The sequence below is a fragment of the Phaseolus vulgaris genome, chromosome 2, assembly GCF_000499845.2.
Source record: "Phaseolus vulgaris cultivar G19833 chromosome 2, P. vulgaris v2.0, whole genome shotgun sequence".
In the NCBI taxonomy this organism is placed as follows: domain Eukaryota; kingdom Viridiplantae; phylum Streptophyta; class Magnoliopsida; order Fabales; family Fabaceae; genus Phaseolus; species Phaseolus vulgaris.
The window spans coordinates 41755234-41773529 of NC_023758.2; the positions used below are offsets into that span (position 1 = coordinate 41755234).

General features: G+C 31.7%; 3 protein-coding genes across 3 annotated transcripts; 1 reads left to right on the forward strand and 2 right to left on the reverse strand.

Annotated features, from left to right (window-relative positions):
* Window positions 1-1688: 1688 nt before the first annotated feature.
* On the reverse strand, window positions 1689-3367 carry LOC137812211 (probable inactive poly [ADP-ribose] polymerase SRO2). Its single transcript, XM_068614128.1, has 4 exons — window positions 2938-3367; window positions 2595-2833; window positions 2361-2491; window positions 1689-2269 (listed from the first exon to the last, which is right to left on the reverse strand). The coding sequence occupies exons 1-4, from the start codon at window positions 3309-3311 to the stop codon at window positions 2159-2161; spliced, it is 855 nt and encodes a 284-aa protein (XP_068470229.1). The 5' UTR covers window positions 3312-3367; the 3' UTR covers window positions 1689-2158.
* A 1085-nt stretch (window positions 3368-4452) lies between these two features.
* LOC137812212 (T-complex protein 1 subunit alpha) lies at window positions 4453-14360 on the reverse strand. The gene is made up of 17 exons (XM_068614129.1): window positions 14074-14360; window positions 13903-13967; window positions 13729-13818; window positions 13566-13652; window positions 13417-13476; window positions 13218-13268; window positions 12680-12775; window positions 11853-11918; window positions 11557-11774; window positions 11082-11178; window positions 9633-9719; window positions 8781-8915; window positions 7181-7285; window positions 5976-6104; window positions 5536-5639; window positions 4953-5043; window positions 4453-4857 (listed from the first exon to the last, which is right to left on the reverse strand). Exons 1-17 carry the CDS (start codon window positions 14144-14146, stop codon window positions 4774-4776), a joined length of 1638 nt encoding a protein of 545 aa, XP_068470230.1. The 5' UTR covers window positions 14147-14360; the 3' UTR covers window positions 4453-4773.
* Window positions 14361-15907: 1547 nt separating this feature from the next.
* Window positions 15908-17937, forward strand: LOC137809501 (pterin-4-alpha-carbinolamine dehydratase 2, mitochondrial-like). The gene is made up of 5 exons (XM_068610609.1): window positions 15908-15935; window positions 16422-16507; window positions 16580-16703; window positions 16789-16857; window positions 17633-17937. The coding sequence occupies exons 1-5, from the start codon at window positions 15908-15910 to the stop codon at window positions 17719-17721; spliced, it is 396 nt and encodes a 131-aa protein (XP_068466710.1). The 3' UTR covers window positions 17722-17937.
* Window positions 17938-18296: the final 359 nt, after the last annotated feature.

Genomic DNA, 18296 nt, shown 5'->3' on the forward strand with positions numbered 1-18296 from the left:
ATTTCAATCTGTTTTTCCCTCTTGACTTATTAGGAAATATTCCTATCATACACACGTAAATCTCTGTTTTTATAAAAGGGCACACACGCAACAATGAAACCGCAACTCTCATTCTCATATTCCTGCACCTTTGCAAACATACTCCTACCCACAAAATAGAAACACTAGAAGTTAATGTAAAACCTATGATGCATATATACTACATGTATCAGATACAACATATATCGATTATATAAATGAAAATTCATAAATCATAATAATGAATTTGCAATTATTATTCTCAAAATCCAAATTAAAAAGTTGACTTTTTATTGTCTACTAATGTCTCATTCCGTTTTTCTGAAAAGGATAGATTTTACTGTTTGATTCATTAAAACACAATGATTCTAGGTCCCAATATATTGATTTATGTAACTTTTTGAATGAGATACTACATATATATATATATATATATATATATATATATATATTCGATGTATCAGATTTGGTCGCATGAAGCGAATTCTATGTCCCAATGTATTGCAGTCCTGAAATATTCGTGGACAAAATTTGTGGAAAATTTTACTCCAAACCTTAACTTTCCTTGTCTAACAAGCAAATCTGATACAATGCAAATGGCCCAAAAAACAAAGGCTTCTCTTTCACAGTTAATATGATGAATTTGCAAATCTGTAATCAAGCCTTCAACAACTAAACATAAAACAATTTCATAAAGCAGGCAAGGCACGACTGAGGAACCATGCAGAGCATCCCACTAAATCAGAAAAGTACACATCAAATACAGGGAACCTTAAACTATACAATTACCTTAACAAGTTCAATGCATAAAAGCTTAAGATAAAAAAAACATATTCAATAGCCCCCACAATCTTCAATGCTTAATTTGCTAATGTTGCTTATGAACAAAGTAAGTAATGTGAATCCGTCAGTTTCAAGTGAATCATCTTCCTCCACAACCACATTTTTCAGGAAGAAAAACTATGGTTTCCACTAACACTATGTATCACTTTATCTGTTGACATCAGAATCTCATTTTTCAAAATACCCACTGGACGCTCCAATCTCGATAACATTCCTATTATGTGCATTCTACACCAACACTCCACACCTTCGTACTACCATACAAAACCCACAAATCTTAGCACTGTGTCATATTTATAGTTTCGAAGCAAATAATCACTGCAACTGAATCCGTGTACACTGCAAGTTTCTTATAAACTTCAGCATGACCAGTAACCAAAGGGGACAACCCAATCTTTCTAAGTACATGAATGATCATTTCATAACTCTTCTTGTCACTTACCTCCATAGCCACCCAAAAGAAAGTTTCCCTGTCACACTGTTATCAGTCCAAAACAAACACCCATTCACAGTTACAGATTCATTGTCATAAAATTTGATTTCTTTCCACAACCCTTCACGCAGAGAGTACTTTTCAACTCGAACAGCACAAGTTTTTGCAAAAGAATCACCCAAACACACGTTATCTGTGTCCTGTTGGTGATTTTTATTTTACTACAATTTCAAACTCATCCTCGTGAGTTAATAGTTTTCTTATTGACAAAATATAATAATATTAATATATTATATTACGTCAAATAAAACTATTACGTTTTCTTATTTGATTTTTTTTGTCAAATTGAGTCTATTCAATGATGATTATATCATCTATATGGTAAAATACTAAATGAAAATGATTAATCTTTTTTCAATAAAGACAATTGCATATATAATTATATACTTAAATCATCAATGTCATATTTACAATAACCATTTTATCAAAAACAGTTTTAATTAAAATAGTAAGAAATTATTTGTTATCGTGCTAACTAGTTTTTACCCTTAAACAGAATTGTTTTGCCAAAAGGATTATTTAAAGAAAAGTGTCAAGTTGGAATAAGCAAAGATAGGAATAGAACCGCACACATGAACAAAGCCATAGCCATATTTTTTTTTATTACTTGTAATACTCATATATCTCTACACACCACAATTTCATGTCAATGTGTTGTATTCTATTGTATAAAATCCTAGTAACACAAAATGTAAACCCAATTAGGATCCAACCCAACTTTCAAAATTTAAAACCAAATTAAATGCACAGAGAGAAGGAAAAAGAAAAGCAATAATTTGTTGATAAAAGGCAACAAAAGAGAGACTAAAGAATGTGCACATTGTAGTTGGATTTTGTGATCACTGAATGCAGCAGTGTGTCTCCCACAATCAATCTCACTTTCTTTATCCATACTTCTCGTGAAATCTTTCGTTCCTGATACCAAACAGTATTTAATCTTATTCAATTACTGCTAATCTACATTCAAAATGAAGCAGTGGGTACCAAAACATTAAGAACTTATTACTTGGTAAACTCGGTAGCTTCTGAGTAACGTAGTCATTTGTTCTGGTTTCAAATTATTTGAAACTCCTGCTACTAAATTGGGAAACAACACATATGGTGATTGAGGTTTTAGTGTCCCACATATCACTGAATCTGCAAACCAAAATAAAGAAATGATTAATCATTGATTCAAGAACTTGCTAACAAATATGAAATATGTATTACATGAATTAAATGAAAAGGTAACAACAATTACCCTTTATACATTTATATTTGAAACTTAAAATATAACTTGGGTGAATGTATGAATTCATAAAAGCAGTCCATATAATATGTTTTGTAGGTGCTAATATATCATCCACCCCAGAATCATATTGCTGAGAACTAGGTTGGCTCTGCTTTGAACCACAAGCAACACTTTCCACCTTCCCTAATATCACCCTGCATAGCAGCACATGTCTCAAACCATGCTCATCTCCCACTGTACACATAGCACTGTGAATGAGATAAAAAAAAATCTTAGCTCTATCTATTTTCTCATCGACTTAAAATTGACGTGAAAAATAGAACCAGTTCTTGCAAAATATTGTTGAACTCACCTATCAATAGAAAAATGGACAGAAAATAAGGGAATCCCAACTCCATGAGACTCATCATGGTTTTTGCATCCATTGAATCCAGCAGATACAATCTCTAGAAGATCATCCAATGAAGCACCATACCAAGCATACCTGACATTAGCATCTCCACCACATTTAATTTCCATAGCCTTAGAGAAAATCTTAAAGGAATCCCAACGAGCTTTCCTTGCCAAACTAAAGGAAATATCGTTCTTGTGAAGGGCCATGATAGTTGTGGCATGTCCCATAAATCCCATACCCTTCAAGAAACCATTTTCAATGGATTGATATTCTTCACTCTCCTTTTCTACTTTCATTAATCCCTTCCCAAACCAACTCTCTATTCCCTCCATGTTTTTTTATCCCTCTAAAATAACATGATTTATATGTAATTGAGCTTTGTTAATTTGTTTTCTCACTTGTAAGCTCAAAATGTGATTAGCAAATGTTTAGGGTTTATATATGAAGTCTGGGCGTGGGCATGTGAACCTTGCGGATCAAGGTAAGATGTTCCCGTGCTGCAATTGATGACTGTATCTACCAACGGCTTGGGTTGTGGTGTCCACTAGGCACCATTAATTTACTTGAAAAAGAAGAAAATACATTCCATAGTCTTTTATGCTTCATATCTATATCTATAGTAAACTACCATTTTAATTGGACTTATATTAATATTGGAAAGTAAATTAAATTTGAATAAATATAAGTAGTGGTTGGTGTCTCGGAGAAAAAAACAATTAAAATCATCAATATTAAATAATTAAAATTACATAAAGTTAATATTTGAGAATTTAATATTGTAACATAAAAAAGTGTTGAGAATTTTTCGAAAAAAAAATCTACTTCTGAAACTTGTTGGAAAAAAAAAAGCTAGTTTAAAATATAAAAGCATTTAATTTATAATATAAAAATGAATATGTTGATAGTGTGATTCCTTGTCACAGTGTGATGTCGTAAGTAGAGTCTATGTTGGGTTTGTTAGGCTACAGGTTTCCACATTAACTTCTGACCATTCGTTAAACGACATTGCTACCATCCATTCCTACATTTCAAAACGGTTGTTGAAAGAATATATTTATGTAGACATCTCTTACTCAATACATACGTTAAGACAATCACTGGAATTAGCTTCAATTTAAAAGAAATTAGAAGTCTCTTATTACACATCTTCAATGATTTTATCATCTAAATGATGATCATACTCATTTAATTTCGGAAATATCCAGTGCAAGATAAAATAGCTCATCGTATTAAAATTTATTGTCAAATATATAACTACTTCCTAAATATAATCGAGGGGATATTGAATAATCAATGAACATTGCAATAAAAGCCGTTCCTCTATCCATTCTATTGAATACAAGTTCACCTATATTGATTCATCCATCCTAAAAGCAACGTAATCTTATGTTAACGACAAATTATGTTAGAACTAGTTATGTATCCTCTTGATATGAAAGATTAAATGGCATCGTAATCCAATTTGCACACGTATTTAGCTCATACATTAAAAACTAATTACTAAAAATAAAATATCAAAATTCCAGAAATCAAACACTGCCTCAGATGTACAAACATGCAAACAGCCAATGCATGACCAAAAATGTGTGCCTAAAATTGTAGGAAGATAAATTGCTAGTTATAGTTAAATATAATAAACGCTACTTTAATAAAAACAATTGTAACATTCTCTCTTCAAGAACAAGGGCATTGAAGATAAAATGCAGATACCCTCTTCAAATGCACACCAGCACAACCAGCAAAACCCTCCCTTTTGTAAGAACTGGGAAGTAGACCCCAAATTCAATTAAACTTCTAATCTTCATTTTGACTTTCTTCCTTGACAAGCCTGATCATGTCATCAATTCGTAGGATAGTAATAGCAGCTTCGGTGGCAAACTGAAATAAATAACAAAAAGTTTGCTCAGGCAGCTGTATAAGATGGAAGCTGTTTCTTGAAGTCAACAACTGTTGATATTTAACTAAATACATACCTGAATAATTTTGACTTTACTCATTGCAGGCTCAATGACTCCAGCCTCCAAGTTGTTTCTGATTTTCCCTTCATGGAGGTCCAGACCCATGCTGAGAGAAAAAAGAGAGCAAAACAATATCGAAATTTTAATGGAATAGAAAAGAATGTAAAAGCTTATCAAGGATCGTTTCATATGTATTCTCAATTGTACTTTTCTCTAATTTCCGTTGTTCAAACATTCCTTTGTTGGAATAATAATTGAATCTCTATATTATGGGTAGATGCACAAACTTATTTTACCTGTCCAATTCCAATGATAAAATTTATATCCTATTCTTTTATCTCTCTACCCACAACGCCAAATAACAATAAATGCACATGACATTGCAAAATCATGTCAATAGCTTCACGTCAAAATGGTTATGAAGTTCTAGTGTGTATAAGAAGCATATTTGTAGAATTACCACTCCCCAAGACACAGGTTGTGAGAAAATACTAATGCTGAGAAATATAATGTGCAAAGCTAAATTGAAAAAACAGACTCAAAGCTATAAAGACAATACAAAGGAAACTATATCGTTACTATTACTAGTAAGCAATACCTCGATAAATGTTTCTTATCAGCTTTAGTTTGCGCTGAATGGTGGTAGGCCCGTAATTTTGCAACCAGCTCAGTGGCATCCTTAGCAGCATTAACAGAGAGCACCTGCACCAGTTAAGTGACATCAATATATACACTTGAAAATGGTTGGAACCAAGAACCAATCTATCAAAACTAATTGACACAATAAACCAAAGCATTTGAAGTTAAATATCAAATCAACAAGTAAAGGTTCATCCAAACATGAAAGCCCACTCTACAAAAATTAGAGAAAAAATTAGTGTAGAATCTACATATAACTATATAGTCAAATATATTTGTCAAACGTTGGATGAAGACCAAACTTTGCACCATTTGCTCAATTAGGCCCTACACCCTAGTTATTTGTAAAATATGGAGAAAATCCAAAAGCATGAGCCATTAATTTAGCTTATAACTTACCTTTGGAATGACTAACAGAGACTCAGCAAATTCAGCTATAGCCAACTGCTCCCGAGATCCTAAAGTTGTAGCAAGGTACTCCAAATAAACTGACAAAGCTGCTTCAACTGCACCTCCACCAGCTACCACCTGAATCATATATATCGAAAATCAAGCACAAGGTAAACAAAATAGGAAACTAAAAGAAGAAAAAAGTGTATATTCAAAATGTAGGCTATATAAATACTGGAGAAAGTTCACACTAGTGAAAGTTTTAAGTAGTACCCTTTTTACCATCAAACTCCAAATCGCAAATACTCACTGCCGCTGATAGTGATTAAGCAATAAAGGACTAGTTTGTTATAAATTAGATAAAAAGATTCTGATCTAAATAAAATTAGTGATATTTTAAAAAAATTTAGAAATGGCAGAAACTAATTTATGTTTGTTTAGAATTATAAAATTTCTTCTAAAGAAACAACTGATTTAATGACAAGCTATTCAAAATTGCTTCTGATTTTAATCAGATTTTAAATTCTTTTCAGCTTCTGATTTCATATGACAAGCTTTAAAAGTGATTCTTCAATTAAAAAAGTGATTATTTTTCAAGAGAATCTGTATCAAGCAGGCACACAACCTAAATTCTGACCATTGACAACTACAATCTCGTACCTCCTTAAGTGTATTGTCGAATAAGTTACAGTTGCTTTTAGTATCCAAATTAATTGACCTTTCAGTAGCGCATGCCTTGGGTATAGTTCATAATCAATATAAATGGGTTTGTGTGTGTATTGAGCAAAAGCTAAATAGCATGGACAAAAAGAGAGAAGAGGTAGCCCTCTCGACCAATTCTGTCTATCAAACTGCAATCCAAATATTTAAGATGACTCGATAGTGGGGTGAAAACAAATTACTTTGGTTGTTTATATGCATCTGATATTTTAATGTGTACGCTTAAGTGGGATATATTACTTCTCATCAAGTGCCTTTAAGTCAGACCTAGGATACTATTTCCTGTCACACACTAAGTTACATGCAATTGCGAAGAACACAACATCAAGCAGACATGCAGTGGGAGAACTATAAAAAGACTATTACAACAGTAACAAAGTTCAGCATCACCGGAAGAAACGAATTCAAATTATGATATCATTTGAAAAAATGAATCTAATGTAATATAATTACTTTCAACCAAAGTAAGATGAAAGCCAAGGACAGCAGGATACCGTGTTTGATTCAAGAGTTCTCTTGACAATTGACAAGGCATCATGCAGAGCTCTATCCATCTCATCAAGCATATGGTCATTTGCACCTCTTAAAATCAAAGAGACCTATAGAAGAATAACAGAATCAGTTGATATTGTAAAGATGAATATTATGACTAATAATCCAATTCAGAAAGATAATTATTTGACAGATATGAAATGAATTATCACCAGAAAATATTAATTTTCTTGAAAAAAAACAACTGAGAACACCAATGGGTTTCAGAGAATCTGATGATTTAGAATCATGAGAAAAAAGAGCTTAACATGAGGAAAAACATACTTTTGTATTTTAAAATTAAATTTCAAAAAATAATCTATGATGTATTTTTTTAATATAATTCGTAATTAAGTTTCTCAATAATGAGATTAAATTTAATTATATGTAGGATAAAAATTTAGTTATAAATAATCTGTACGAGGATTTGATATATAAATTTTAATTATATTTGTATATTTTGATAAAGGAATAATTCTGTGATGTGTTTCAAATTTACGTACATAAATAAAATAAATTGTGGTTTATGCCATTGAATATCAACAGTAAATTGATTGTAAGCAAACAATTTATGTAAATAATGGTAAATTGATTTAATAAATTATATTATATACAAATAATAATAATAATAATAATATAAGATATTTTTCAATAATTTAAAACTATTAACTAAATAATATACAATTATTTACCTAGAAAGGATAAATGGTACGGCTGGAAAGACATTTCACCATGATCACCACTTATTTCCAAAAAATAAACATCCGCTTTCCTCATAACTCAACTTACATGCCACACTTTCTACAATGTTCAAATTCCATACCATAGGCAATTTTGTTAACTAGATTCACTTTTGGATCTCATTAACTTTATTCCTTTTTTTCTCATAAAAGAACTCCGTGAAAATGAACTTTTCTAGTATTGATGCAATTTCTACCATGCTCAAATTCCATACTATAGGCAATTTTGTTAACTAGATTCACTTTTGGATCTCATTGACTTTATTCCTTTTTCTCTCATAAAAGAACTCCGTGAAGATGAACTTTTCTAGTATTGATGCAACTTAATTACCATTGCAATGAAGAAATCATAACACAGAACAAGCAGGTCAACATTTTAATGCTATTTTTTCAACAGGATGTAACTAATGGCTATTCCATCCATCAAAATATGAAAGCCTACTGCAGAGGTTAATAAATTTTATGGAATTTTGGAATTTGCAGTTACCTATTTTATTTTCTGTATTCAATTTTTAAAAATCTGCAATTACCCAGTACAGCCTGTATGGGCTTTCATACCAATTCCATACAAACTAAGCCATTATAAGATTAGGCAAATGGCTTCTATTTGATATTAAACATGAATTCTTAAAAAGAGTTTCTTAACAAGTATAGGAATTGTCCAATTTTGCTCATTTTATGCTTTATGGAGTTCTTTTAAGTAGCTTTCCTTTTTTGGCCATCAAGGAATCTTGAACCTCCAAATTCCTTACGCTTTTGTGTCATGAATCAAATTTTATTGTTGAGAAAGAAAAAAACTCTACAAGTCAATCAAATTACTTACTGCACTTGTAGTTTTGGTCCCTTTGATCATAACTACAGCATCATCAGATATTCTTTCCTCAACAACCTCATCAGCAGATCCAAGAAAAGATGGTTCAAATGTTTCCTCTCCTTCCATGTCAGCAAATGTTGAGACCTAGGTCAAAGTAAAAATAAAGTCATACGGTACATAAAGGAACTGGTATTCTAAACTTCTATAGAAAAAAATAATACTAAACAAGATGTTGCTTGACATATAAGAACTGAGATATTGTTAGCACAGATGTTTGGTACCAACTTCAAGGACAGTCAATGACTATTAAGGGAAGGGTATAAATATAAATTAAAACAAATAGAATCAAGATCTTGGTTACTTGAATCTTTTGGTTTATTTACTACAAATTCATCCCAGGTGGTTGCTAATTAAGACATGATCAGAGATGTATATAAGAGACCCTCATAAAATGTCTAAGGAACTCGAATGCAATACACAAGAAGCCAGCCTACATCCGGACAAGGAATACAGCCTATGTCTTCAACAAAACAGGGAAGCCAGAGTAACAAATAAGGTTACTTTCCTTCAATTTAAACCTGACATTAATAAGCTGCAAACACTCCATATTTCATAAAGAAAAAGGGCTTCTTGGGATGACAAGCAAGAAGCGTGTCATCAATTGTTACAATGGTTTGAATCAGACATACATTGCATTCTCTCCAACCCATATAAATAGCAACATTTTTTTATCATGTAGAAAAAAGGAGGGAGATAAAAAGGAATGGACCACTATCATATCAACAGTCCTTTTTATAAAATATTCAGCTTTACAAACTTAAATTGCAATTAAATCAAGAAATTCAAAACAAACAAACCTACCATCGTTGCACCAGTAGCCTTGGCAACATGACGCATATCCTCTTTACGCACGCGTCTTACAGCAATTGCCCCAGCCTCAACAAAGTACTGAAACAAAAGTTAAATAGTCAGAAAGAAATAGATAAATTCTTGACTTATGTCATTCATCAGAAAAAAACATCTAATTTAAAAACAATCACAAAAACCAATTCATGCAAAAAATCAGAAGCCGGTAGGCCAAGTTTAAAGATCCATATGCATAGGGGTCACAACAAGTTTGGTGTAATTTCAACATTGAGCTTCTACTTAATATTATTTCATAATTTCATCATTTCACCATTTTATAGTAAACTAAGGTCAGACATTTACTTCCTTAAAAACAGTTACTGGATTCATGCAAGGTTTATAACTTTGACCTTTGGTACAATTTGGTCCTAAGTTTTAACAAAAGTCATTACGTGTAATGATACAACCAGCAATAAAAAAATATATGGTAGATGAAAAACAAACCCTGAAAAAATTCTAGCTTCTGTTAGGACATGAGTTATTTGGTGTGATGCTTCATTTAATTTGTCAACTAAATCCAAATTTTGTTATCATTCAAGTGTCACATAAGCAGAAAGTATAAACAATTACCCCATCAAACCCAGTACTCAGCTTGAATTTTCCCCAAATCAATAAATCCCATCAAACACAAAAACTCTAAAATCTCACAAGGCACCCCAAAAACCCTGAAATGATCGTCTTTATATACTAACAAACCAGCACTTCAGGAATATAATATTTTCAACTCCCTTCATTTCTTCCTTTTTCATGATCTTTACTCGTAATTGATAAAATCCTAATTCCTTGATCGATACAGATTTAATTTATACTTACAACATAGAATGCATTGATATATTTAGATGGGACATATAGATAGTGAAAGGAAACATACGGATGGGGATATATGCTACCCTAATAGTCTACAAGACAGAGTATACAGAGAAGGGGCAAAGACATGGATTTTAACACAGCAAACTACATTTCCCTACATCCAAGAGTGAAAAAGAAAGCCAATATCGTGTATTTTCATTCATGATTAACAGTACAAGGAGTGGCTGCTCAACATTCAACATCAATCCCAAAATGTGCGCATGCGGACACACTACAAATATGTCAGTCTTCAGCGTTCATAAAGAGGCCATTGACTTTATTAGCAACATTACCAGACCCCATAGTTGATGACGATAATCAAGAATATAAAAAATCAGACCATAACTGGTCTATCGGTTTGCTTCATCTATCAGATTGGATATGAGGAAGCATAATGTACACGAGGATGAAAACAATGACATGTTAAGCTGTCAACAGATATAAAACAGAAAGATAAAGTCAAACATTTTCTTTGACGCCCTAAATGTAAGATTATAAATGAATCATCTTGCTTGAAGAAAAAAATCATTAAAAGAGTACCACAAAGAAGCATACCTTGAGTGCCATGTCATCGATTCCTTTAGTAGTCAGAACAACATTAGCTCCAGCTTTCAATAGCTTTTCAATCCGTTCCTTAGTCATATCAGCCTCTCTGCAGTTAGAAAAGTGGCCATTTGTTAAAATGTATAATAGATATTATTTTATTTTAGAAGATGATATGGATGAAGAATTGTCCCAATCAAAGCAAAAGTGAATTCCTATATTCAAACTTAACATGAGATGGATTACACAATTAGATCTTTATTTCTCAAAAGAACTACACAAATTAAAACGTAACCATCGTATTTATATTGTTTGGCTAAACCCTTGAGAGGCTTTGTATTGACTTCATGCCTGTCATCCAAAAATTCTATTTGTCTATTTTATTACTTACAATAACATGATAAATTTATTCTCATATCTAAAGAAAATGAATCCAGAAAGATAGGGTATCATAGTAACAGAAGCCATATGATCATACTGACAGTACCTTTGACGAATTTTCTCTAGCTCCCTAGGATCAGTGACTAAAACTTGAACACCCAATTGCATTTTTGTCTTTTGTAGATTGAAATCAAGACAAGCAATTTTTGCAGGGGCAACCCTAAGAGGCATTCCTTGAGCAGCACGGCCAGTGTTTAGAGCATAACCATTCATCAGAAAGCTGTCTCTAGCACTTTTTCCATGGGATTTCAAGATATTGATTCCCTGGAACATGAATCACAAAAGAAACAAGGTATTAAATCGATTCAAATTCAACAAAAACAAAGAATTTGTAGTACCAACCTTGATTGGGTATTTAACTTCACCTCGAGCATTGGTCATCTTAACAGATTGCACTGCATCTACAACCTGTGTAAATTGCGCATACAAGTCAATTTCAAAACATAAAAAAAAAATGACTAGTAATACCTACAGTCGACAGACAAAAAAATGTCCTAAAGTAGCAGTTAGCACTTTTACATAACTAAACAATAACTTCAGAACAATAAGCCTACATATGATTAACATAACTTCTTTTGAAATTCCCATGGACCATAACCCCAAAATTCAAACTGCATAGCGTTCAATTCAATGCATGACATCACATAAATAACCCCCACCCCAAACAATACTGCTCAATAAATAATATATTTAATTACAAAACTTTCATTACTTTTTGGCTAACATTGAAATCCTTTTGATTGATTTTAAAACTCTCATGGTATCAATAATAAAACTTTTATTTCAGTTTCATGTGAAAATACTTAATACTACCAAGTCATATATAGTCAACAACAAACAATTTTACACATGAAAGCAAGAGAAAAGTTCACCTCCTTTCCTCTCAAGCAGAAACGAAGTGTAAAATCTAGTAAAAAGGCTGGGATGGTTTACTAAAAAAACAGGTTTTAAAATTATATGATATGAGGATTGAAAAGAATATAGCTTTACAATATCATGTTCAACTACTAACCCAACTAAAAATTGATACGTGAAGCAGAAAAAATCATATGAGCTTTATAAAATTGGATATGACCTAGAATTTGCAGAGAAGCAGAACATGGTGTGCACTAATCATATGATATAAACACCCAAAATTCAATATAAAATCATTGCAATCACAAACATACCAAATTAGCAAAGAAGTCACTATCACCAGCAATCAACTTCGAGGACATACTGGTCTTGGCACAGTTAATTAGCGAATCCTTTCCGAGCTTTTCAACCTACAAGTCAAGAGAACAGTCTGACTTAGTAACACATTACACAACAATTTGCAAATGCATTAATATTAGGACATAAAAAATGAAAGTAAGCTTATGAAAAAAATAACACAGGGAACCAATAGCCAAGAGATGCTACTATCAACCTCACAGCCCAGACTTTTTTTAGTGATACAAAACGGAATACAGGAAACATAAGCATACATTTTTTTATAATGCGATACTATGGGCAATGGATTAGTTAAGGAAATCAAATCATAAGAACTCATAATTACGGTATAAGAGAAACCGTTGTGGAACTAACATTATCAGCTTCAAATTAAACTAACAATAACACATATCAACGATCTAAGGAGAAATTACACTGCCATCATGGAATATACAATTTGTGAATAAAATCTTCAAACATACAAAAAATAAAAAGGTTAGCTTAGCAGCCTCTTACCTTCACAGCCAGTTTTTCATCTACATATTTGCACGCCTCCCGCATAGCAAGCTATCCCGAATAATCAACATAAAAGAGAAGTTAAACCATGCCAGCTCCCCATTCATACAGCAGAACATCAAAACATCATAACTGTAGCTACAAAGTTCGAAAAGGCAATCGACAATCAATTAAGTTCAAGAAATGAAAAGACACTTACTCTATATCCACTGATAATCGAGGTAGGATGAATCTTGTTCCGGACAAGATCATTTGCCCTCTGCAGAAAAAGAACACTCGTTAGTTACATCCATTACATCCGAGACAAACACAAAACACAGAGTAGCAAAAAGAGATCGTCGCAGTTACTTTGAGAAGCTCAGCAGCTACAATGACGACAGAGGTAGTACCATCTCCTACTTCCCTGTCTTGAAGCTCGGCAAGTTCCACCAAAACCTAGAAAACCACACACGTGAGAAACAGCGCAGAAACAAGAAAAAAAAATGCAAAGAATAACCGTTTCCTCGTTCACCTTGGCAGCAGGATGCTCCACTTCCAACATCTTGAGAATCGTAGCACCGTCGTTGGTGATTGTGACGTCGCCAATGTCGTCGACGAGCATCTGAAAAAAGCGCGCAGCGAATCGCATCAAATATCGCCAACTTCATCTAAGATCTAACGACAGAGAGAGAGAGAGAGAGAGTACCTTGTCGAGACCAACGGGACCTAAGGAGCTTTTGACGATGTTGGCAACGGCTTGGCACGCCACCACTGCGTTAACGGAAAAATGAACGAACGATGTTAGAAACGGTTGCTTCGTTATTAGTCGTGGAAGACGAAGAAAATAAGCAGAGAAAGATAGATATGGAAACGGTACCGTTCTGTGTACGAACGTCCTGGCCGGACTGTCGCTCGCCGGCGATGTCAGGGGTTTGAGCAACAACCGCCATTGGAGTGAGTATGTGTGTGCTGTTTAGGGCTTCGCTCGCTAACACACTCTTCCTAAGGTTCAAAGGGTTTTGGTTTTTTCAACTTCGCCCTTCCTTAACCTTTTCTTCTCTTTTTATGCTTATACCTTTTTTTTTCGTGCCTCTGTTTTAACCTTTGTTTCCTCTCTCACTTCCACTTTGAAAAAATATCTAAGTTTAGTTTAAAACTATAGGTTTAGATATGTGTTCATTTCTTTTAAATTTAAAGGAAATTTTTTTTTTATTTTTATATTTTAAATTACTTTTTAACTATGTTGTTTAGAGAGAGAAAAAAAGTATTCTAGTCTCTCTACTGAAATATAAACATGTATGATACTCAAAAATGTAAAATTAAATTAATATTTTTATTATTGATTATTTATTTAATTTGTATAGTTAAACAAAAAAAATAGTCTTTATATTTTAAAAAACATATTTTTAGTGTCTATGTATATTATTTTAATATATTTTAGTCTCTGAGTTTAGACAAAAATAATTAATCAAACTAGAAAAGTATATAAAACTATATAAGATAAAATAATATGTGTAAGGACTATAATTGACAATTTTTAATGTAGAGATTAACAAATACAAATTTGTATTACTATAAAGATTAAAGAGTAATTAATTCTTGAAATAAGTTATTACGGTTTTTTTTATCAGCGAAATAAGTTATTACGTGATACTTCCAATTGGTTAGCAAACTTTAACTTAGACAAATAAATTAAAATTTATATATTTTAAATTACATGGGTTTAAAATATAAATTTTGAAAGCCAAAAAAAACTATTATAAATTTTAAAGATTGAAAACAAAATTAAGAAAGTATTACCTATTGTATTGACGTAGAATCCAATCAATATTAATAGAAAATTACTTTATGTATACATATATACGTATATATATAATATTATTATTAATTTATTTTTATTATATATTTTTTGTGGTTATATTGTTTACAGTGAAGCAGGAATGTTATAAATCTTTAATTATAATAAAATGGTGATACAGTTTACTGATTTACTAATTTTTCCTCTGCAACACAATAGATACATATAAATTATTTTTAAAATAATGATAGAGTACTGATATAATAAAAATAATAATATATTTACATTTTAAAATGCCAACAAATAAATTTTGGCAAAATAACAAATCTTAACTTTTTTATGGGAAAAGGAAGATATTTTGGCAACCAAACTCAGCAAGAAACTCAACATTAAAATGATAAGATACAAATTACTAGCGATATAAACATAACATTTTATATAATCCATTTTTTAAACAAATATATCTGTTGTTATACATATAACTTGATCGTTTTTATATGAAGAATTAAATATTATTTTGATGGTTAAAAAATAACATAAGAATACATTTTCACCAAGACACGTCAATTTACATTGAAAACCATAAAAACCGGAGAAAGACTAACTAAATATAAGATTTACTTATAAAAATTTATAAATATTTAACAAAATAAAATGAAAAATTGGACTTGTGTCAAATGAGTGAAAATTTTAAAAAATATTTCACTTAACTTATTGATTTTATTATTTCTTTATACGCAGCAAAAACAATTGCATAATTTAAGGTAGTTAATTTATGGTCCTGAGTTATGGATCAAGCAAAGAAGAAGAACAACGTTATTTGCGCAGGGCATTGTTTCATCTGTTTTCTCTACACATTCATCGATTCCTTTGTGCTTCTCCTAACCTACCATTATCTTTCCTCGTTCCAGACATGTCCACTTCTCGCATATCACTTACACGTGAGTTCCTGCATTAAATAACTTGTCATTTTTTTCTTCAATGTTCTACCTGATATGCTTCCTCAGATGCTCATGCTTTCATCGTATTTATATAGATGTGTATTCATCGCTAATTGCATTTTTCTTGGTTCATTCACTTCCACCTTTTTGCATGAATGTTACTGTTTAAATACATATATAACTTGCTTATAGTTTCGTGATTCGTTATGACAATGGTATGCATGAAGACCATGATTTGAGTTTCATCAAATTGAATCTCTCTTCTTAGATTTACTACATTTGCATCACCCCAATACTCAAAAAAAATTGTAGTATGTGGCAAAATTGGGCATGCTACTTGTGTCTATGCCTTGTTGGTTGTGATATGTGTCTCTAGTTGATGTTGCAAGACCCGATTGCTTCTATCAATAGACAAAATTAAGTTGGTCATTTTCTCTTCTGCTGTTGTTCTTGGTGTGTAGTAAAATTTCGTTTGTTCTCCCTTAGGTCTGACAGATAAGAAATGTGTGCCATGCAATTTGAAGGAATTACGACCCATGAATGAGGATTCAGCACGAACTCTGATGCCACAGGTTTGTATCCATGAATTCAAGATTTTAAAGTCTCATGACTCATGGTCTTGGATAATGATATTGAGTGGTTAGGTTCCTGAGTGGAATTTGGTAAATGATGCTGGTATAATGAAGTTGAGGCGGTCATGGACAGTAAAAACTTTCTCCAAGGGATTGAATTTTTTTAAGATAGTAGCTGGTCTTGCTGAAAGTGAAGGTATGGTGTTATGTTTTCATTTTGTTATTGATCTCGTTTTGAAATGTACACACAATATGTTACCAAGAGGATGCTTATAGTGCAGGTCATCATCCTGATCTTCACCTTGTTGGCTGGAATAATGTTGTTATAGAGATTTGGACTCATGCTATTGGTATGATTATTTAGTGTACAACTTTTAAGTTTTTTAATCAAAAGTTGGTAGACAATAAATAATGTAAGAGTAACATGTGTTAGTTTCAGAGATAACAAAACCAATGAAGGTATAACATCCCAACCTCCTTAAAGGAAAAAAAGAACTATCTATTTTGAATATTACATTCATATTCCTCCTTTAGACAATGGGGGAAAAGAGTTTAATTACATAGACGTGTTGGTCAATATTATGTATTTTTGACGTCCAGATTACTAAAATAAATAGGTAAGTTAGTTGAATCGTTTACCATTTCTTTTCATGTCATCCATTTTCATAGTCTTGGGTGAGATACATTTCAATAGGAATGAACAAAATTTGTGCGACTTTTTTTCTTTAAAACTCCTTTCCACAATCTTGTTTAATTATGCTTTATCAATTTTCCTATCTTCCTTCTTATTTTTTACTGATTTTGTACTAATTGTACCCTGATTTATACCTTTCATAGAAAATTTCATTCTTACAACATAAATGGTAATAAATGATAATATGTTAAAAATAGTCTAATATATCACTTAAATCTTTGATATTGATTTTGTGTTTACCTCTGAGGCTTCTGGAAATAACTACTTATTCAACTCATTTGCATCTGTATTAGATGCACTATTTTAAGATTACAAATGATTTTGAGGCTCAATAAGCTTGCTTCTTTTGTTGTTTTAAACATTTTTTTTTCTTAAATTTACTGACTAATACCACAAACGAGCATTTATCTAACTTATTTATGTTCTTGCAGGTGGATTAACAGAAAATGACTTCATACTTGCTGCTAAGATCGATAAGCTTGATGTGGTAGACCTACTTAGACGAAAACCTTCTGACTGAGCCAACAATGCTTAGGAGTATTGGCAGGAGTTATTACCTGTCTACCAACAGTAATATTTTGTTTTTAAACGAAGCATCTCACATAGCAGTGAGTTATGTTTTGAGGCTATCATTTTCCTTTACATATTTGTTTAAAGCTTCATAGAAGATCATTAGAATAATATTTTCATCCAAAGGTTATTGATGCTAGTGATCACATTCTACGTATTTGAGATATAAAAGGATAACATCATTTTTAACAAGACTAAAACGTTTGTATATGTATTAGATAATAAAAAAAAGTATTTTTTTTACAATGTTATTGTCTTGGTAGAGTCTATTTTGTTAATCCAAATATTACTTAAATCTAAAAGTAACAATTTAGACCATCTTAATGATAGAACTGAATATAAAATTACTGTTTAGTTATGAGACACTACATACAAAGTTGGTAGTATATTTGCTGGTATTCAATCTCTCTAATTTTTCTCTACAGGCTTATAGAAGAGGTTCTCCCTCCATTATCCTGATAAGTTTAAAGACAAATATAAAAAGAGTAATATAAATTTAAATGAAAAAACATTACTTGTCTGTTT